The sequence below is a fragment of the Lepidochelys kempii genome, chromosome 8 (assembly GCF_965140285.1).
Source record: "Lepidochelys kempii isolate rLepKem1 chromosome 8, rLepKem1.hap1, whole genome shotgun sequence".
NCBI classification, from domain to species: Eukaryota; Metazoa; Chordata; order Testudines; family Cheloniidae; genus Lepidochelys; species Lepidochelys kempii.
In genome coordinates this window covers 23,790,436-23,811,753 of record NC_136387.1, presented here as the reverse complement: position 1 = coordinate 23,811,753, position 21,318 = coordinate 23,790,436, and the positions used below count along the sequence as shown (strand labels likewise).

The 21,318-nt window shown below is 50.7% G+C and overlaps 1 protein-coding gene across 2 annotated transcripts in view; it reads left to right on the top strand.

Annotated features, from left to right (window-relative positions):
• The window catches only part of ATP10B (ATPase phospholipid transporting 10B (putative)), a 247,908-nt gene that overhangs the window by 192,774 nt on the left and 33,816 nt on the right, over positions 1–21,318 (top strand). For both annotated transcript variants that reach the window (XM_073355886.2, XM_073355885.2), the window contains 3 exons: positions 12,667–12,798; positions 16,525–16,652; positions 18,259–18,511. In XM_073355886.2, coding sequence (XP_073211987.2) covers positions 12,667–12,798; positions 16,525–16,652; positions 18,259–18,511 — 513 coding nt within the window. The remainder of the gene's footprint in view (positions 1–12,666; positions 12,799–16,524; positions 16,653–18,258; positions 18,512–21,318) is intronic.

Genomic DNA, 21,318 nt, shown 5'->3' with positions numbered 1-21,318 from the left:
TTAAGAAGTAGTAGTTTATGGAAATAAAATAGGTTGATAAAGTCAAAGCACTTGCCGTTTATCTCTAAGGGTTTGGTTCTAATCTGAAGCTAAGGTGTCCGCCCATCGGTGCCTGGTGGCTAATAGTGATAGCAGATGATCCTGCTTGTTAGTTGATTTCAGATGTCCTGCGGTGGCTACTCAAAAATTGCCAGAGTGAAGAAGGCATAAAGTGATCTGCTCCACATCCCAGGACTGTGTCCAGTATAGGTGACGGGGAACGGAGCTTAGGGAAACCACGTATACATATACAAGCCATGAAGACATCAGTGCCCAGATCTGTAGCAGCATCACAGGGTTCACAGCTGTAGTCAGACCTTCTGTTTCCGGGCTGCTTGAGCTGAAATGTTTTCCATGGATGACTGTTGGGCTATAGAGGAAGAATAATGGCCATTTCTCCAAGCACACTTGCTAGCTGATATGTGAAGTGACATTCATCATGAGTGTCATTCATTTGCACCCGTGGCTAGATGCCAAATGCTGTGACAATATCCATCTAACAGAAATACCTGTTTCTATGATGGCAACCTTTGTACCATTCTAGCACAGACTGCCAAGCCCCATCACTCACCTCCTCAAAATAGCTACTATAAAAAAAATTGGGGCAACTGTTCACGGTGAAGTTGGGATCATTTCTCTTCACTTGTCCTTTTAGGAATCCTGCTTCTCTCTTTGCATGTCTAGTGCAGTCATTTTTTGGTATGTTGTTTTGATCACAGACCCTAGTATGGTTTGCATCTCTGCTCTTTACTTGAGTGTCTGTTCACTGCTTCCTCTGCTCATTTTGAAGGTTAGAGTCTCGCAGTCATTCTTGAGCCATTGTGACTGTGACCTTAGCATGCCTTCAATATGATTTTTTCAGCTGATACCCACTTGTTAATATCAATGTCAGAGTTTATTCTTACTTTTTTTGTTTCTAAAATTAGATTCACCTACAGCATGTTCCCTGAGCCAGCACTAGCTTCATTTCTGGGACTCATTGACATTGATTATACTGTGACTTTTAATCAAGATCTGTAACCTCTTTTTCTGAATCTCCATTATCATTTATGTTGTATTTATATGATGTGTGGCAGAGCTCCGACCTTGTCCCCATGGGTCCCATGTTTCCAGGTGGTTTGTGCTAGCTTCAGAGGCTCACTGCAACCCTCCACGTAGCCCTTCTCTCTCTAGGGCCAGGGATAGAGACTACTGAGCCCTTTTCATCATAAGCCAGTAATGGAGGTTGGTGAGAAAATTCCCACAGTCTCTGTTGCTCCTATGGTCTCATGCCAAAACACTTTAGCCTCCTGTCTTGACAGGGGCCTATTTTCCCCTCCCAGGAAGTGTTTCTGTAGTGGTGGGTTGGGGGGAACCCGGGCCCACCCTCTACTCTGGGTTCCGGCCCAGGGACTCTAATGGTAGCAGTTATTGGTAGCCAACCTTTTACTGCCAGAGTTGCTACATTTCCCTGGACCACTTCCCCACAGCTCTCCTGCTTCTCCCTTCTTCACCCTTACCTTAGGGCTACCTTACCAATGACTTGAGGGTGTCTTCATTAATGACTTGAGGGTGTCTCCAGCCCTTCAGCTGCACTTCCTCTCTGCCTGACTGGAGTGAGCCCTTTTATATTATCAGAGGGGCCTTAACTAGAGTCAGATGGTCACATTAGCTTAATGGCCTCACCTGATTCTTTGCAGGTTAATTGGAGTCAGGTGTACTCATTAGCCTGGAGCAGCCCCTGCTCTGGTCAGTCAGGGAACAGAAACCTGTTCATCCAGTGGCCAGTAGACTCGCCTTCGGCTCCTCTGCTGAACCCGACTGGCCTGGAGGGAGGAGGGAGGCTGCTGCTGCTGGGCCTTGGGCTCTTGCTACTGCTCCAACTGCTACGTTGGCTGGGCCGGACACCACCCACCCCCCTTCTCTGCTACCTGGTTGCTGGCTAGCTGCTGGACTCCCCCACCCACCCTTGGGTGCTGCTACTACTGCTCCAACTACAGCCCCTTGGGGGGGGGGGTGTCGGCCCACTCCACAGAGGGGGGAGTGAGAGACCCCTGCCCCAGCCATTGCTACTGCTGCTGTGGCCACCACTATCACCACCACCTGTGAGGGGTCCTCTCTGCCTGCCTGGCCACCGGGCTGCTACCTGGGGCTGCTGCTGCCTTTGCTGCCTGGGAGCTGCTGGACCCCGAAGGAAGAGGGGACGAGGCCCTCTGCTGCTGGGGGAGGGCACAGGGACTCTGCAGACCACTGTGAAGGGGGCCTGAAGGCTGAGTAACTTTTGAACTGTGCTCTTGTGGTGGGGGTTTTGACTGTGTTTGTGGGGACACGGGGTGTGGCGTGGAGTCTGCCCCCCAGTCCATCTGTGTGTCCCCCCCCCAAACCCCACCACCACCATCGGCACTGCCCCGTCCACCACCCCCAGTGGACACTTACCATCTGCCTCAAGCTCCTGCCTCCGGGACTCCGCTGCTTGCTTGGCTTGCCACCCCCTTTCACCACCTTTTGGGCCTGAAGCAGCAGCCAGCCCGCACTGACTCTTTTGCAAGCGCACGTGGGTGCATGTGCCACCCCCCCGCCCCATCCTGGATTGACCCCCTTCAGCAAGCCCCCAGCTTTGTCCCTGGCTCCCTGCCCCATTTTGCCCCTTGCAGCCTTTTTACCCTCCCCTTTACCCCAGCACCTCGCTGGCTTCAGTTTGTTTGCCTGCCCCGCCCTTCTCCCTCTGCAGCCTTTGTTTGTTTGCCCCGCCTCCGCCTCTGAAGTCAGCCCCTTGGTTCCCTGTCCTGCCTCCAGCCTGGTTCTCCCCCCTCCCCACGTGATACCCCGCCCTGATTGGCCCCTTACTCAGTGCGCCCATGCCCCCTCCCATGTGCTTGTGCCCTTCCCCTGTTTGAGTTTGCCCCGATCTCACTGCACTCCCCAAACATTGTTATGACCCCCCTCCCCTAGTGCAGCTAGAGGAGCTGGATTCCTACCCTGAGTCGGTGACTGTCCCCTACAAGCCCTTGATAGCCACCCTGTCCAGCCCATCCCTTTTGGCGCCCTCCTCCCCTGCCTGCAGCCGAGCAGGGAGGAATGGTTGACCTGCCTCCCCTTTTCCCTCCCTCCCTGCTCATTATGGCGGGGGACACGACATGTGGGGCCCCTCCAGCAGCTCTAGATACCCCTCCCCCACCTGCCCCTCCATCACCTCCCCCCCAGCCTCTACCTCACCTGCTGCTGCCAAACCACCTGTCACCGCCCCCTCCGGGGCGCCGGCAGCGGCGGGCACCGGGGTGACCTCCATTGCTGCCACTTCCCTCCCCCCCTCAGATTCTGGGGGAGTCACTCCAGCCGGCAGGAAGGGCCAGGATAAGAAGAAGGGGAAGGACCCTGCCAAAAAGTCCAGGCCCTCCATGGCAGGGACTGCCCTCACTTCCGCAGCCCCGCCACTGGCTGTGGCGTCCCACCCCGTTGCACCCCCCACCAGCTCTGCGGGTGTCCCTCCCCTGGCCCCAGGGCGTACGCCCAGGTGGCGGCAGCCTCCCCGCCTGCTGCTACATCATCTCTGCCGCCCACCGCCTCTGCTACCAGCTATAGCGGCCAGGGCCCCTTTCCCACCATGACCAGAAAGCACGGCGTCCGTTGCCACCTGGTGCCCGCCTCGCCCCATGTGGAGACGTATGTGCGGGCGTTGGCGAGGGAGGTGGGGCCCACGGCCATTGTGGCAGCCTCCAAAATGTACGGGAAGGTGGTCTTCTTCCTGGTATCGGAGGCCGCCGCCCAGGAGGCGGTGGAGAAGGGCCCGGCAGTGGGGGGCGTGTTCGTCCCCCTGGAGCCGCTGGGCGACCTGGGCGTCTGCTTTGTCCTGACTTCCGTCCCTCCCTTCCTTCCCAATGCCGCCCTGTTACCTGCCCTCTCTACCCTGGGGAAGCCCATCTCTGTTTTGAGTCCTCTCTCACCGGGCTGCAAAGACCCCGCCCTCCGTCACGTCCTCTCGTTCCGCTGGCAAGTGCAGCTGCAACTGCCGCCAGCAGCGCGGGACGGAGAGGCGCTTGAGGGGTCCTTTTTGATCCCCTACCAGGGGCCCATTACCAGGTGCATTATTCCACGGGGGAGGCCCGGTGCTACCTCTGCTGGGCGATGGGGCATGTCCGGAGGGACTGCCCCTTGGCCCGGCACGGAGAGGCATCCGGGACCCCCAAGCCCCGGCAGGGTGCTGGCCCCGTCATCGCCGGCGCCCCTGGCTGCCCGGTGCCCAAAGCCGCCCCCGCCTCCCATTCAGTCCACCACTGCTCCCGCTCGGGCCCAAGGGACGCTCCCCCCAGCACACCCAGACTAGCGGGAGAGCCCTGCCTCTGCTGCCTACAATCCAGCTGGGCCCCTAGAGGAGGGTGCGGCAGGGATACCGCCGAGCGTGGGAGAGGGCCCGCCCCAGGGGGAACCTTCCCTCTCTCATTCCACCCCACCGCTGCCTCCCACGGTCCCTGAGCCATCGTCCCTGCCCCCTGACCTGACCCCTGTTAGCCGGCCCCCCGATGATGCCATGGAGGGCTGGGCCCTAGTCTAGGGGAAGCGGGACAAGCGGAGGGCTCGAGCTCCGCTCCTTTCCACCGATGCGGAAGCCCCCCTGAAGACCAGAGGGAGGCACCGATGCCGAGCCCTCTGCCTTGCCCGCGGGCATGTGCCATCCCCTGGTGCCAGCTGGGGAAAACTTGGCAGCACGGGAGGGCAGTACCATTCCTCCATTGGAGTCCCTTCCCTCCAAGGTCCCCGATGTAGCCCCACCTGCCCCGTTACCATCCAGAACCCCCGTGAGCTCCGGGGCGAGCGTTGCTTCAGGCACTGGCAGGGAGACCTCCGGGATGGTGGAAGGAGAGCTCCCCTCCATTTACGAGGAGATCGAGGCCCTGGGTCTGACCCCAGTCACCCAGGGGGAGGACGACCCTCTCTTAGAGGGCCTCGATCTGAGCGACCTCACCCCAGCCCCGCCTTCTCCAGCCTCCCTTCCCCTATCCGCTGTTTCTGCTCCCACCTCCAAGGGTTCCCTGGGCTCCTCCATCTACCCAGCTGCGGGTGGCACCCTGCTGTTGGCCGCCAAGCCCACCGAGGCGACTGCCGGTGCCGCGCGGCTGGGACCCGAGACCCACGGGCTGCCCCTCGTGGGCGTGGGGCGACCGACCTCCTTCCCGGGTGGGGACCCCACTGAAGATGCTGTGGCTACTATGCCGGCCGTGGTGCCGGAGCCCAGCATCACAGAGGGCCCCCTGCCCCGCTCCCAGAGCCCGATCGAGAGGGGCCATTTCCCAACAGCTTGACTCCTGGGGCCCAGGATCCTGCCTTTGCCCCTCTCCCTGACTCTGCACCCAACCCCTGCCTTGCTCCTACTCTGGATCCCTGCCCTGCCCCTGATGTCAGCCCTGCCTCTGATGTCAACCCCGCCCCTGCTCCCTCCATCTCCCGTGATATCATTGCCGCCCCTGAGGCCGTCATCTCCGCGTTCTTAGAGGATAGCCCCCAGGGAGCGGCTTCTGTATTTCCCAGGCCCAACTCACTAGGGGCTGCTACCTTCCCTCCGCCGCCCCCAATCAAGGCAGGGTTTGAGGGGGGCTGCGTGGCGCCAGCCCATCGGGCGCCACGTTGGGGGTCTGCCCCTTGCCTGCCCGTTTCGGTGGGCCACGGGGCTGTGTCAGTGGTCCTTCCGGAGGAAAGCCGGGAGCTAGTGACCCCATAAGCTGCGAGAGGAACTGCGGGAGTTCCTTGAGGATGTCCGGGGCTCCCGTAACAAGGTGCAGCTCGCCCTGCAGCGATGGGGGGACTTCCATCAAATCCTCCAGGCTGTGAGGGCCCTCATGGGGGAGGGTAAAAGGACCGGGAAGCAGGCCGCCGCGGCCTACCAGCGGGTCCACCTCTTCCGTGACTCCCTACTTACCTACGGGGTAGGTCATGGATTGTTGTGCAGCCCATTGGGAACCGCGAGCGTCCCTGCCGGCGAGGATCCCCCACAGCCCTCCTCATGGCACCTCTCACCATCACAACGTTATACACCCGGGGCTGTAGGATGGTGTCTCCACAAGTGCCAGGTGCTCTCCTTCCTTCGGGAGGGGGGGTACTCTGTAGTTTTCCTGCAGGAGACCCATACGGATCCGGCCGCCGAAGATAGCTGGCGGCTGGAATGGGGGGACAGGGTCTACTTTAGCCATCTCACAGTTCGTATGGCTGGAGTGGCGACCCTGTTCTCCCCTGACCTACGGCCCGAGGTGTTGGGGGTGGCCGAGGCTGTGCCGGGCCGCCTGCTGCACCTTTGGGTCCATATGGAGGGGCTTGTGGTCAATCTTGTCAACGTCTATGCCCCGACATCGGGCCCGGAGCGGCTGCGTTTCTTTCAGCAGGCGTCCGCCTTCCTCGGCACCTTGGAACTTCGCGAGTGCCTGGTCCTGGGCAGGGACTTTAATACTACCCTCGAGGAGCAGGACCACTCGGGGCCCGAGCAGTGCCCGGCCACTGCGGATGTCCTCCGGGAAATAGTCAACCATCACTCCCTGGTGGACGTCTGGCGCGACCACCACCCGGACGACGTCTCGACGTTCACTTTTGTCCTGGTGGAGGCCCATCGGTCGCGCCACTCCTGGTTGGACTGCATCTATTTATCACGTTTCCATCTTTCACAGGCCCACTCCTCCAGCATCCGGCCGGCCCCTTTTTCTGATCATCACTTAGCCACCGTGACGGTCTCTCTCTGCGCAGAAAGGCCGGGGCCGGCCTATTGGCATTTTAATAACAGCTTGTTGAAGGATGTGGGCTTCGTGGCGTCCTTCCGGGAGTTCTGGCTGGCCTGGCGAGAGCAGCGGCGTGCCTTTCCCTCGGCGCGGCGGCGGTGGGACCTAGGGAAGGTGTGCGCCCGGCTCTTCTGCCGTGACTACACCCGGAGCACCACGACGGAGGGATGGGACGATAGGGCAGTTGGAACGGGTGGTCTTAGAGCTGGAGAGGCGTCTGGCTGCCAGCCCTGAGGATCCATCCCTCTGCATGCCAGGAGAAGCGGGAGGAGCTCCGGGCCCTCAAGGACCATCGGGCCCGGGGTGCTTTTGTTCGATCCCGCATCCGCTTCCTTCGGGAGATGGATCGTGGCTCCCGCTTCTTCTACGCCCTGGAGAAAAAGAGGGGGGCCAAGAAGCACATCACCTGCCTCCTCGCAGAGGGTGGCACCCCCCTCACGGATCCGGCGGAGATGTGCAGGAGGGCCAGGGCCTTCTACGCAGGCCTTTTCTCCCCAGATCCAACCGATCCTAACGCTTGCAGAGTGCTCTGGGACGAACTCCCAACAGTCAGTGCGGGCGACCGAGACCGGCTTGAGCTGCCTCTCACTCTGGCCAAGTTCTCGGAAGCCCTCCGCCGCATGCCCACCAATAAATTTCCGGGCATGGACGGACTGACCGTGGAGTTCTACAGCATGTTCTGGGACGTCCTCGGCCCAGACCTAGTCACCATCTGGGACGAGTCTTTGCAGAGCGGGGTCCTCCCTCTTTCGTGCAGGCGAGCCGTGCTTGCCTTATTGCCAAAGAAGGGGGACCTCCGCGATCTACAAAATTGGCGTCCCGTCTCGCTGCTCAGCATGGACTACAAGGTTGTAGCGAAAGCCATCTTGCTGCGGCTAGGGTCCATGCTGGCGGACGTGATCCACCCAGACCGGACCTACACCGTCCTGGGCCGCACCATATTCGACAACCTGTCTCTGGTCCGGGACCTCTTGGAACTCAGGTGTAGGGATGGTCTGTCGTTCGCCCTCCCGTCCCTGGATCAGGAGAAGGCATTCGACAGGGTGGATCACGGGTATCTCCTGAGCACTCCGCGAGCATTTGGCTTTGGACCCCAATTTGTGGATTTTCTCCAGGTGCTGTCCGCCTCCGCAGAGTGTCTGGTCAGGCTCAACTGGACCCTGACCAAACCGGTCAGCTTCAGGCGAGGAGTACGGCAGGGGTGCCCTCTCTCGGGCCAGCTGTACGCTCTGGCGATCGAGCCCTTTCTCTGTCTCCTACGTAGGAGGTTGAGGGGGTTGGCGCTATGCGAGCCGGAGCTGCGGCTGGTCCTGTCGGCATACGCTGACGATGTGCTCCTCGTGGTCCAGGACCCGGACGACTTGGCACGGGTGTAGGCTTGCCAGGCCGTCTACTCGGCAGCCTCCTCAGCCCGGGTCAACTGGGTCAAGCTGGCTTGGTGATAGGGGACTGGCGGCAGGCGAGCTCCCTCCCACCCGCGCTTCAGGTTATCAGGTGGAGCGCGGGTCCGCTGTTCTATCTGGGTGTTTACCTTCTGCCACGCATCCGTCTCCGCTGGAGAACTGGCACAGTTTAGAGGGCAGGGTGGTAGAGTGGCTCCGGAGATGGACAGGACTGCTCCAGTGTCTGTCTCTTCGAGGGCGGGCACTGGTGCCCAATCAACTAGTCCTGTCCATGCTCTGGTATCGGCTCAACACCCTGGTCCCGGCCAACCTCCGGACGTTGATTCTGGAGTTCTTCTGGTCAGGACTGCACTGGGTCTCTGCACGGGTTCTCCATCTACCCGTGGAGGAGGGAGGGCAGGGCCTGAAGTGTCTCCGCACTCAGGTCCATGTCTTCCTCCTCCAGGCCCTGCAGAGGCTCCTTTATGGTGCAGGTAGTCCGTGGAGTGTACTGGTGAATGCCTTCCTGCGCCGCCTCCAAGGGCTCCGATATGACCGGCAGCTCCTTTACCTCCATCCGAGGGGTCTTCCGTGAGACCTCTCCAGGCTGCTGGTCTTCTACCAGGACCTCCTCCGGACCTGGAAACTGTTCACAGCGACCAGGTCCGTGGCGGCCTCTGTGGGGGAAGATCTCCTCGCGGAGCCCCTGCTACACAACCCGCAGCTCCGTGTGCAGGTGGCGGAGTCCCCCTCGGTGCACCAGAGGTTGGTCCTGGCAGAAGTTACCAGAGTCGGAGACCTCCTGGACTACGACCGGGGAGACTGGCTGGATCCCCTGATGTTCGCTCAGCGCATGGGGCTCTCCAGACCTCGTACTCCCCTGCGCGTACTTCAGGAGGTGAGGGCCGCTTTGCTGCTCGGGTTTACCTCGACCAGGTCCTGTGAGAGGGCGCGCCCTGCCCACCCTCCACCCCAGGCCCTCCGGACCTTTTTATCGGGCCCCTGCCCCGTGGACCCGACCGACCCCCCCCCACCCCACCCCTTCACCGCGAGCCAGCTACGCGAGCTGCAGCCAGTCTGGTTCCAGACCGCGCCAAGGAAACATCTCTACACGCTCGTGCTCCACACCCTTCACGTCCTCACCCTCGCGTCCCGCCCTGACACAAAGTGGCGGGACCTCCTGCCACCTCTAGAGGGTGAGGAGCCCCGATGGGCCAGCCTATATTCCACCTTAGTCCCGAGGCCCGCTGGGGATATCAGTTGGTGGCTCCTTCACGGGGCCGTGAGCACGGGCGTGTACTTGGTGCGGTTCACCCCAATCCCGGACACCTGCCCCTTTTGCGGCGTGAGGGAAACCCTGACGCACGTCTACCTGGAATGCGCCAGGCTGCAGCCCCTATTCTGGCTCCTCACGAATATTTTGTTAAGATTTTGGTTGCACTTTTCCCCTCACCTCCTTATCTATGCACTCCCTGTCCGTGGCTCCGCTAAGTCGCGGGACCTCCTGGTCAACCTCCTCCTGGCCCTGGCTAAAGTGGCCATCTATAAAACCAGGGTGAGGAGGTTGGCCGATGGAGTCTCCTGCGACTGTGGGGCCTATTTCCGCTCCTCTGTTCGTTCACGCCTCCGGGCAGAGTTCCTCTGGGCGGCGTCCACTTACTCCCTTGACGCCTTTGAGGAGCGGTGGGCGCTGTCCGGGGTTCTCTGCTCGGTGTCCCCGTCCGGTTCCCTTCGTTTGACCCTTTGACCGCACTCCTGTCCCTGTTGTTCATTAGTTGTCCCCCGTAATTATTTGGTTTTCCAGGTCCTGTGGACCCCCCGCTTAGGCTGGGGCGGGGGATCCTTTAGCTTCGCCCGCCCACTTCCTGGATCCCAATAAGGCTACTCTGCTGTACCCAGCTGGCCTGGGTCTATCACAGATGACATGTTCTCCACTTGTATAATTCTGTTACCTCTTAACTTCCCTTTAATGGAGACATCAGTGAATTGTGGAGCAATCGCTGAATGTGATTGCCTAGCCTGTGTGGCTCACTTCTCACTGGTGTGTGACTTTACTTTTCCTGTCTATGCAGATGGCTAAATGTGAGGCAGTTGTGCTAAGGGAAAAGTACATACAGGCCTCATCGCTGAAGCTTCAGCCAACACAGGGTGATGCACTCTTCCAATCATGACAGCGGAGGGGCTACATGAGTTGCACTCACCCCAGACATGAAGGTGGTAGGAGACAAGAGAGAAACTGCAATCCTGCAGCTAAGAGAAATTTCTCCGTCCATTCAGCAACTAGAAAGCGAGAGACACATAATTGTTCATCTGCCACCCCCTGCAGCTAAGCAAGGGGGTGAGTTAAACAGCATGTTCAGAGTTATGGGGAGGTCCTAGAAATGCAGTGTAATTCATACCTCTAATTCATAGTCTTAGCCTGTCACAAGATGATGTCGATATCAAATTTTCATTCTGAGCTTGCTGAGATACTCATTTAGATTTTATTATCTTTGGGGTCAGGGAGGTGTGTCTATGTATATGTAAAACACCTAGCACATTTGGGCCTTCATCTTGATTGGGGCCTGTAGGCACTACTGAAATAAGAACAAAGAGTAATCATAGATGCTGTGCAATATGAATTCGGGCTACGATGTGGAACAGCAACAGCATTAATGGAACTGCTGGACCACTTGCTGATCACTTCCTCTTCATGTTCAAGGCGTGCTTCTTTGACCTTGTCTTCCCAAATAAAAGCATCTAGCATATCTTAAAACAAGGAAAAACAACCCATCATTTGCATATACCACGCAGTTGCAAACAAAAATCTATACATAGTTTATCTTGTGGAAAGATAAATGGAGAAAGAACCACATATGACATCATTTAAAACACCACTGGAGATTATTTAGACAACACAATGAGGGGTGCAGTATGAAAAATTAATAGGATAGAAAAAGCAGTTTCTACATGTAGGTTTCATGTTAGCACTTCTTATACTAGTCTCTTATTAGCATTACAAATGTAGTAACTTGATTCAAATTGAATAAGTTTAATATTTTTTCTATCCTATGGTGTTGTTCATGCTTTACAATCACATAAGAAAGAGCTAAATAACATTAAAATTATTCACTTCTGGATCTGACGTATTGGGTTTTCTGTAAGTTTGCACATGGCAAATGTGACTAGCAGCTTCTAATTAAGCCAGTTTAGCTGCTGAGATATTCAAAAGTAGTTAGAAATCAGTAGACCACCTAATCAAGGTTTTTATTTCTATATATAAAAGGAAGTAAAATAAGATGTATATTATCTTATTGTATAAGATTTTTATATTTTACAAATCTTATTTTATTTACTTTTTCACATCAAGCAGATTTAGCTGTTAAGTAGAAGCACGTACATGTTTCCCCACATCTTCAAATGTTGGTACAAGCTTTGTGGGCCTGCTGACTCTGCTGCCCTTGTGAGAGTGAAATGTGTGTGACAGCTGAAATCTGTAATGTAATTGTTTTTTTTGGAATCCTTCCAGACCTAACTGGAAGCTTTACTTTCTTCTAATGCTTGTAAAGCTTGCCTCTAATGTGAAACATGCTCCCCCTAACATCTGTCTCATAGAAATTCTACGTCTTAAAAGTTTCTCTGTCTTCTGTTTGTAGTTAAACATATACATTTTACAGTGTGTGTGTATTTATTTGTGTGTATATCATGAGGGTGTCAGAAGCAACTCCATAGTTAAGGTTGCATTCAGATTTTCACTTTAAAGCAGGATTCAAATTCTTGGCCTCAATTCTCAGATACAGGAATGAAGTGTTTTAGACAGGAAGTGAGGGGGGAAGGAAAAGTAGCTTTTTAAGCCGCCTTTGAGTTCTGAGGAAGGCAGGACCTGCCTGGCCCTGGTGTAAGCTAAGTCCACTCAGTTTTGCTCTAATGTATGCTCTGCTTCCTGTGGTCCCCAGAAAGCAGACATTAGCCATTGTACATTATACTCCAGCCATAACCTCAGTCAGCCCTTAACATGCCCCTGTATTGCAGAAACTGGGACCAGAGCCTTATGCTAGCCAGGGAGACCTCTTGCAAGCGGCTATTCTTATGGGGCCTTAGTGTAAGTGAGAATTTGGGGTCCTTGTATTTACCACATAAATGCATCAATTTAGTATAAATATGAATGCCTGGAAGAGTGGCATGGATGGTGTGTGATAGGCGTGGGCCCCACCAGGCTGTACAGGTAAAATGCCCTGCTGCAGTGCTTTTGCTGTGACTTAGGGCACAGGAACGCACCTTCTTGGTAAATGATACCCGGTGGAGAAGGCAGAGAAACACTCCCTCTCCTCCTGTGATCCTCCAGCCCTGACACCACTCCCGTCTGAGCCACCCCCCTCCCCCCCATGAAATGCTTGGAGTTAAGTGAACATTGTGGGCACCAGCATGTCGGGTATAAATGTGTATTAAGTCTGTCTCTCTTCTCTCTCCCCTCCCCCAGGTAAGAAACTAAATAAATGAGGCTCTCTCCATTTGTGTTTTTGAAGGTCATGAAACCAAGGCCATGCTGAATAACAGTGGGCCGCGCTACAAACGCAGCAAGATAGAACGGCGCATGAACATTGATATTTTCTTTTGTGTGGGGCTTCTGTTCATCATGTGTCTTATCGGAGCACTAGGTATGGAGCAACAGTGAAAATCTCCTCTTCCATTTGAAATGTTTGGTTTTCTTTGTTGTGATTAAGATTTGTTCTTATTAGGCGTGTGTATGTTCCAAAACCTAGATGTGATCACCTTTACTCTGGGGAACTTAACTGAAATTTCAGGGTTGATGCATATCTTTATAATGGGTTTGAATCAAAATCTCAAATCTGAATAATCCCAAATGTGGGAGGAAATTCAGTTGTGGGTATGAATTTTCATCTCCAGTTCTAGTAGGATTTGCTAGATGCTAATCGTGGAAGAGGTCATCTTCACTGCATTGCAGAAAGCTGCAGAACAGGCTTGCATTCCAGTACTGACTGTGATCCTATCCTAGTCAGAGCAGGATCAATACATTTTCTTAACTCTAATGAAGAAAGGGCCAAAGTTGGAGCCCAGTGAGTTTTCCATGGGCCATGACTTTACAGAGGTTACAAAGGCTCCTGTAGGTTTCTTGTGGTTTCTAAACATTTTCACTAAACTGCAGCACAGCCATGAAGTTGCCTAGTGCTACAGCTTTGATGTAGTTCACACACACAGAGTTGTATCGTACCATACTGAAGCCCTAACAAGTTTCCAGGTAGCTGCCCATGAGAGCTGTAATGAGACATACAAGCAAGCCATTAGATTAGTACTTCTAGAAGTAAGGGAGCATCAGAAAAGAGGAATCTGTTTAAGACGAACAGTAGAACTGAGTAAATCCCTTTTTAATTTTGCCACTTCATGTTGGAATGAGCTTTTTTTTTTTTTTGGCTTAGAAATGGGATTTCAGTTTAACAGCTGAGTTGTATGCATATGAGAGAGATTTTATTTTCATTGTTCCTGGGCTGCTGTCATTTAGATTTAGACTCTTGTATTTGTCATGTGCAGAGACCCCTGAGTAGCAAAATCCTTTAAGTTCCGATTTGATGTGTGGACACAGATGCAAAACGTCAACATTTAAAAACCAATTTATCTGCTTATCTTAAAGATAAGAATTAAACATGAAATGTTCATACAGTGAAACACATAAAACAGTAATAAATCCACTAGATTTCATCCTCTTAAAATGACCTTCAGCGCCAACAGTGGTTTAGTAGTTTGTTTTATGTGATAAAATTGTTTGAATATAGGATTTCAGAAAAAAAATATTACTGATGATTTAGTGATCGGTATCTTGCTTGCAGATAACGTAATATTAGCAAAACTTGGGGGAGTAGGTAACTCATGAGTGTGGTAATGGGATAATCATCCTTGTTCAAATATGATAAGGTCTCTAGCAGCCAAAGCTGTTGCTATCTGACAGGTGTTTCCATGGCCAGTGTAAGCGGGGGAATAGTCCCACTATTGTGGGGAACTTTCCTGCTTCTGTACTACCCCGGTGAAGTGGGCTAGCGAAAGGATCTGAGTCCTCGCTCCTACTTCCTTTACCCAGTGGCCTCCCTGCCCTTGAGGACTCCCCTTCCACTCTCCTGTCTGGCAGAGTCCTCGTAACTCCAACAAGGCTGGACCCAGGATTCCTGGAGGGCTCGACCCCCAACCCTGCTGTGGTCACCTAGGGGCTAGGGTGTCCCCACTCTGGGGTACTCTCTCTGTCCTGGGCACTTCTCTGACCCACTGATCATTACATACAATTTGAAGCAAATGCAAGTTATTTAATCAACAATTAATTTTAAAAAGAATAAGGAAAAATGGGAAAGGTTAAAGGAAACACATCAACCTGCTCTGTGGCAGGGAACATCACAAACAGCATCTCTGGAACGTCAGGGTAGTTCACAGCCTGTTCCTTGTAAGTCCCAGGCCTCCTTCTCAGGCCCTGATTGTGCTGCAGGGATGCTGTGGGTTGGACACTCGCTCTGGTGGTGGCCACATGCTCTCAAGCTCTAGGTGGCATAGCCCTTCTTCCCAGCGTTGCCCCCACCCTGTCAGGGTTACCAATCCCCCTCCAAGTCTGGCCTGCAGAGCCTCCTGGCTGAAGCGTCTTCCTGTGCTGGGCCCATTGCCAAGGGTCCTCCCTTGCACTCCCCAGCAGCTCACGACACCCGGCTCCGGACTGCTCCAGCCCCAGCCCCAGCTCCACTCTGTCTCAGCTCCAGCTCCACTCTGCCTCCAGTTCCCTGGGCTGCTTCTCTTGCCCCTCTGGCTCTGGTTGCTACAGCTCTGCTCCCAGGACAGGTCTGCTCTGCAGGCTGCTTCTGTGACTCTGCTCCCAGCACTGACCTGCTTCATGGGCTGCTTTTCTGGCCCCTCTGGCTCTGGTTGCTGCAGCTCTGCTCCCAGGGCAAGTCTGCTCTCTCTGGGCTGTGCCTCTGGCTTTGGGGCTGCAGCTCTCCTCCCAGAACAGGGTCTGCTCTGTCTGGGCTGCTTTTCTGGTCCCTCTGGATCTGGCACAGCTCTGCTCCCCAGCTCAGCTTGGGCCCCTGCTTTCTCCTTAGCTCAGCCCCACTTTGTCTGACCCAGGCAATTCCAGCTCACACGGAGGACGGGACCTCCCTGGCCTCCTGACTCCCTGATTAGCCTGCCCGCCCTGTCATTCAGGCTGGTACCTGGAGCATTGGCCTCTCCACATTGTTCCTAGGGACTGTCAATCTCAGGGTCCTGAATCCCCATCGACCCTTCCCCCTTTTAGTACTGGGAGCTAGCAACTAAAACACCCCCACTGAATGTTAGTAAGGAGGCAACAGTCCCCTTACACCAGCATAAAACAATTTGGGAGTCTCTATCCAGTTCTTAGTAGGACAGATATTCACATCACAAAAACTGCTTCCACAATTGGCATTAATAGCATCTTCTTCAAGAGCGTCAGGAAAGAGGCCAAGATAAAGGCCTGAAGAGTGAAGTACTAGAGGATTTGCCTTTTGAAATGGGTCTGGAGCCACAGACAGTGCAGGGGAAGCTTGTGTTCCTGCTGACTGCCTGTACAGTATCAAACTACACTAGTTCTGTATGGAAATTCAGTTTCCAGTGCTGTTAAGCTAACAGCCTTCTTGAACAACATGCATATCTGGGAGGCCAGAAAGAAAGATTTTGCAGTAGTCATGGCAGGAAGCAATGAAACCTTGAACAAGAGATTTGTCTTCAGAAATAGAAAGGAAAGGACAGAGATCTTGGAGAAACTGAGGAGGAAGACCCATCCATTTCTGGATGTGGCCTAAGACTAATAAATAAAGGGAGAGGGAGGAATCTAAAATAAATGCCAAACTGCAGGACTGAGTCATGGGGAGCGAGAATGGTAGTGTCAACAGTAAAAGAAGTTGAAGGGGAAGTGAAGAAGTTTAGAAAGGAAGAGAATAACTTCAGTTTTGGCCACATTAAATCTCTCTCTCCACTGTCCTCTTTAACTTGAGTCATTAGTATAGCTGATACTTGAATCTGTGTAAGCAAATGGAATCACCCAGAGACAGAATGTAAGTGAGAAGAGCAAAGGGTAAAGGAAAGAGCTCTGGGGAAACTCCCACAGACCGTGGGAGAACGGAGGAGGAAGAGGATTCCCTAAAGGATACCCACACTTCAAATTTACTACTAATCTAACCTTTATAAAAATGTGCAATGGTGTTCTACATTAATGGTGCAGTTTACAGTAGACTTACAGCATTGCTTGGGGCCTTTGCTGTGGAATATTTTTCCTTTTTAACAAGAGTATAAGAAATAGAATATTCCAGAACTCTTGCCCCACCACTGTTTTGCTCAGCTTACTCCACTAAAATAGTGTTGATTCTGTATAGGTCATGGCATTTGGAATGGGAATTTTTCAGAACGCCCACCATATGAAGTCCCAGACATGAATGGCAACTACCTTTCCTCAGCTCTTGCTGGTTTCTACATGTTCTTGACAATGATAATCCTATTACAGGTAAAACAGAAATTTTAAAAAAGCTGTAGCTTTGGAAATGGTGATATAATGGCTGGCAAGCAGATGTCAAGTTACACCCTCTTGATAGTTGAATTTATTTTTAAAACTTTTGTAAAGATACTATAGTATTTTACAGAAATGGTCCAAAATACTAGTGTGTGTGTTAGTTAGTTAGTTAGTTAGTTAGTTAACTAGTAGTTAGTGCAATATTATGGACCATTACTGTAGAATGCTTAAATGATAACAGCCTTTTGTGTATTTGTAAATAAAGATCACATGGTAGAGAACCAGTTGCTATATACATCAGGTGGAAGCATCTTTTTATCTTGAAAGCTTCTTACGTTTTAGGGTCCTACAGCATCTGAAAACCCATACATAGTTACAGTCAATTCACGATAGTCACTATAGTATGGGTATGTAGGTATGTATATACCCACAATTATATATATTTAAGATACAGTCTTTTTTTTATTTCTTCTGACCCTTTCCCAGTGTATTGATATGAAGGCGGTGGTAATATCATTAAACTAGTTCCAGAATTGATTGCATGCACACGAAGGAGGACAATTCCGTCAGTATGTTAGAACTGTCAGTGTTTTCTCCCCTGATTCAGAATGAGAATTCTACTTAGTAGCTCAAGGAAACAGTGAAACAAAAATTTTTGTACACTTTACCAACAGGGAATAATAACTAGATAAGGCTGTGTTGGCGTGGAAAAAGAAGATAAATTAGAACTGGGAGACCATATATCTGAGTCTGATTAAGCCTAACTGAGAACATTTTATGGAATGGGGATTTATTTTTCATATCTATTATTATAGCCACTGAGATATAAACAGACAGAATTTGTTTAACATGAATAAAATATGAGGACAACTTTCTGAGCTGTTGGTAGAATCCCTAGGGAAGTTGTGCATTATTTCTGAAACAGAATACTTGTACGTTTTGGGAATTTAGAGGTTTTTGGGGTATAACAGGAGAGGGGAAAGTGGTAAACAAAGCAGTTACTTGTGAAATGTATTTATGTTAAGAGTTGAAAAATATGCTAGTCCATCCTATTTTAGGAGCAATCTGAGAAAGATGCACCTTGGCCTAGAAACACATTTTGGATAGTGTTGTGAATCCCATCTGAGCAGTTCCAAATATAGCACCTCTTGACCCACATCCACCGCACCTATCCATAGGGTGCTATTATGTGTACAGCATCATTCCACTTCTGGATGGCTGTTTCTGGCACCATAGCCTCAGTCCTAAAATATGAATTTCCTGGTAGTATACCATTCCCATAGATGCATGTTTAGTGAGAGTCAGCAGATGCATGAACATTATTTTCTGTGCTTATGGTCAAGATGCTACATCATGGAGGTCACAGCGCTTCGGTGAGGGTGACCGTGACCTATAAATTCCCTGTGAATTACAGGGACAGTGAAAATCTCCCTGCCACTGAGTTAATAAGACTTAGACTCCAGAAAGAACTGGTTCTTTTTCTTCTCCATAAAGTGTCATGACTGCAACTGACATGGGACTTGGCTGATAGTGAAAAGTACAGCGAGAAAAAAGACCCACCACTGAGGTTCTAACATCTTGTGGAACATTCTTCTTTCAGATTTTAATCCCCATTTCTCTCTACGTGTCCATCGAGTTTGTCAAGCTGGGCCAAGTTTTCTTAATTCACAGTGACATTGATCTGTATGATGAAGATGTAGATTTGCCCATACAGTGCCGAGCCCTAAATATCACTGAAGATCTGGGGCAAATCCAGTACATTTTCTCAGATAAAACTGGGACGCTAACAGAGAACAAGATGGTGTTTCGGCGCTGTACTGTCGATGGAAATGAGTTTTCACATCAGGAAAATGGTAAAACACAAAGAAATATTATTGTATTATGAGCCTACTATACCTACTGTACCTTAGTGGCTTAGTGTTTCATTTTGTGGTTTGTTTGGGGGTTTTTTGTTTTTTCTTTGTCTTATTATAAGGTTCACTAGAGAGTGGAAGTTTTTAAAAATTATTGTGAAGCCACACAACTAATCTTCATATTCCCACATCAAACACCTCAGCCTCTGTTCTATTGTGATCAACAATTCAGGACTGCAAGGAAGAAATATCCTCTTAAATTCACCTCGCTGCAGTAACTGCCACCCCTACCTTTCTCTGATTCTTACTAAGTGAGATAAGTGGTAATTAAACTCAGTGGGTCCAAAAGTAATTACCATACAACCATCTGGGTAATGTGAAAGGTAGGAACAATTATGCGTTTGCTAGAAACGGGCCTAAACTACAAAGTCCATATCTGAAGTTCCCCAAAGTTTGCAGGTACTTGAATCTGGGTATTTTGGCTAGGTCCATTTGCTGATAGTTACTTTTTCATTAATAAATACTGTTATGGATTTTGTTAAAACCTCACTGAAACTGATGGGTGTGAATGCTGTCTTCATTTAAGATAGCTGTAAGAGATAGTTAAGGAGCCCCACCTAAAAATAGGCATAAACTCACACCATATAGACGGAGGGCACAATGTGTGTGTGAGTGAGAGAGAGAGAGAGAGAAGGTGACGTACAGACAAACTGAGCACACGGACAGACAAACTGAAGCAAGACATACTAAGAGAGCCTGGTCAAGCACAGTCTCTGGCCCTGAAAGAAGCTAGAGAATGGGCTTCTGGGTCTGGTGCTGGCTAAAGATGTTTGGGACTGTAAGCAAAGAATCTGTCTTGTTTTGGTTCCTTCTGCATTCAGAGATGCAGGATTCTATATGTTCCTTTTAAATAAATAAGTTTGTCTCAAAGAAAACACTAGACCTCATCGTCAATTTTTACACCCAACTGCAACCCCCTCAGGGCCGCAAACTTTCACAAACCACTTGGGTCAAAAAAGGATAACAGTACTATTGGTCTAATCCCACAGTCCTTGCTAAGGCAAAATTCCCATTTGATCGCAACTCCCTTTCATGTTGTGTTCTTCAGTGGGAGTTTTTCCTGTGTGGGTAATGCAAAATTAGGCCCAAAGTACTTTATTATGCATATAACTACTCCACCTCTACATTATATTTAGAATGTCATTAAGCTGGCCAGCATCTGCCAAATAGATTTTCATGCTCTGTGAGTGAAAACATTACCAAATTTGTGAATTACCATAGTTCATTCTTCTCTTCCACTGAACTGCAAAAAGTGCAGCTAAAGATATTTTAGTTAACAGAAGTCCATAAAAGTGATCAGTTTCTTGTTTGGTTTGGTTTGGTTTGTAATGATAAACATTTCAGTGGGAGGCTTGCCAAGAAACTGAACTATGCATGGAAGTTTTTTTCTGGTGATGGTTGAAAGATTGTGTGATGGGTCTCCAGTGTACAACCTGGAACTGTGGGACTGCTGTGCCCTCTTAATGCTCCAGCCTGGGCTGTCTCTCAGGATGTTTTGCCAGTGACAAGCAGCACAACCCCTCCAGATGTTATTATCACTCAGTCAACAATATGCAGGGACTCACCCAGCTAAATTCAATAAATGCTCTCTAAGCCAGTGGTTCTCAGCCAGGGGTATGTGTACCCTGAGTGTATGCAGAAATCTTCCAGGGGATACATCAACTCATCTAGATATTTGCCTGGTTTTACAACAGACTACATAAAAAGCACTAGTGAAGTCAATACAAACTAAAATTTCATACAGATAATGACTTATTTATACTGCTTTATATACTATAAACTGAAATGTAAGTACAATATTTATATTCCAATCAATTTATTTTAATATCAGATGGTAAAAATGAGAAAGTAAGTACATTTTCAGTAATAGTGTAACACTGTAACACTTTTTTATATTTTTATATCTGATTTTGTAAGCAAGTAGTTTTTAAGTGAGTTGAAACTTGGGGTACACAAGACAAATCAGACTCCTGAAAGGGGTACAGTAGTCTGGAAAGATTGAGAGCCACTGCTCTAAGCCACTCATGAACCATACACAGAGAAACACCAGCAAATCCCCCCAGGCTTCCACCCCAGAAATGTACCTGCTCAAGATCTTCTCTTGAACAATGCAAGCTCATTAATTAGTTCAACACTTCATCGAAGGATAGTGGACATGTACCAGCCTTTGTAATCTGAGTAGATTCCCCACGCACTCTAGACAAACTCACTGGTAAGGATAAAACATTAAAATAAGTTTATTAGCTACAGAAAGATTTTAAGTGATTATAAGAGTTAGGCATAGAGATCAAAGTTGGTTACATAAGAAATAAAAATAAAATCACAGTCTATATTCTAAACTTTATCAGACTAAGCAAGATTTGAATCAGTTTTTCTTACCCCACTGGACGTTACAGGTAGGTTACAGTTCTTAATACACAGGCTGAATTTCCTTCTTAGCCTGAGACCAATTTCCCCAGTTCAAAGTCTTTGTCTTCCCAGTGTTCTTGTTGCCTTCAGAGTAGGTGGGGGAGGAGAGAGGCCAGGGCTGTTGTCACCATCCCCAATTTATACTCCCCCAATCCATGTGCACGGAAAGATAGTGTCTCAAACATAGAGTCAGAGGTCACCTGTTCTAAATGCCCTGCTGAGACACTGGGTCTCCGTCTATGTACTTCAGGAGAGGCCCTCTGGGAGAATGGATTCTCCTTAATGGGCCATCAACGTCTGGCTGGCTATCCATAATGTAAATCTGGCTTGGAGGTGTT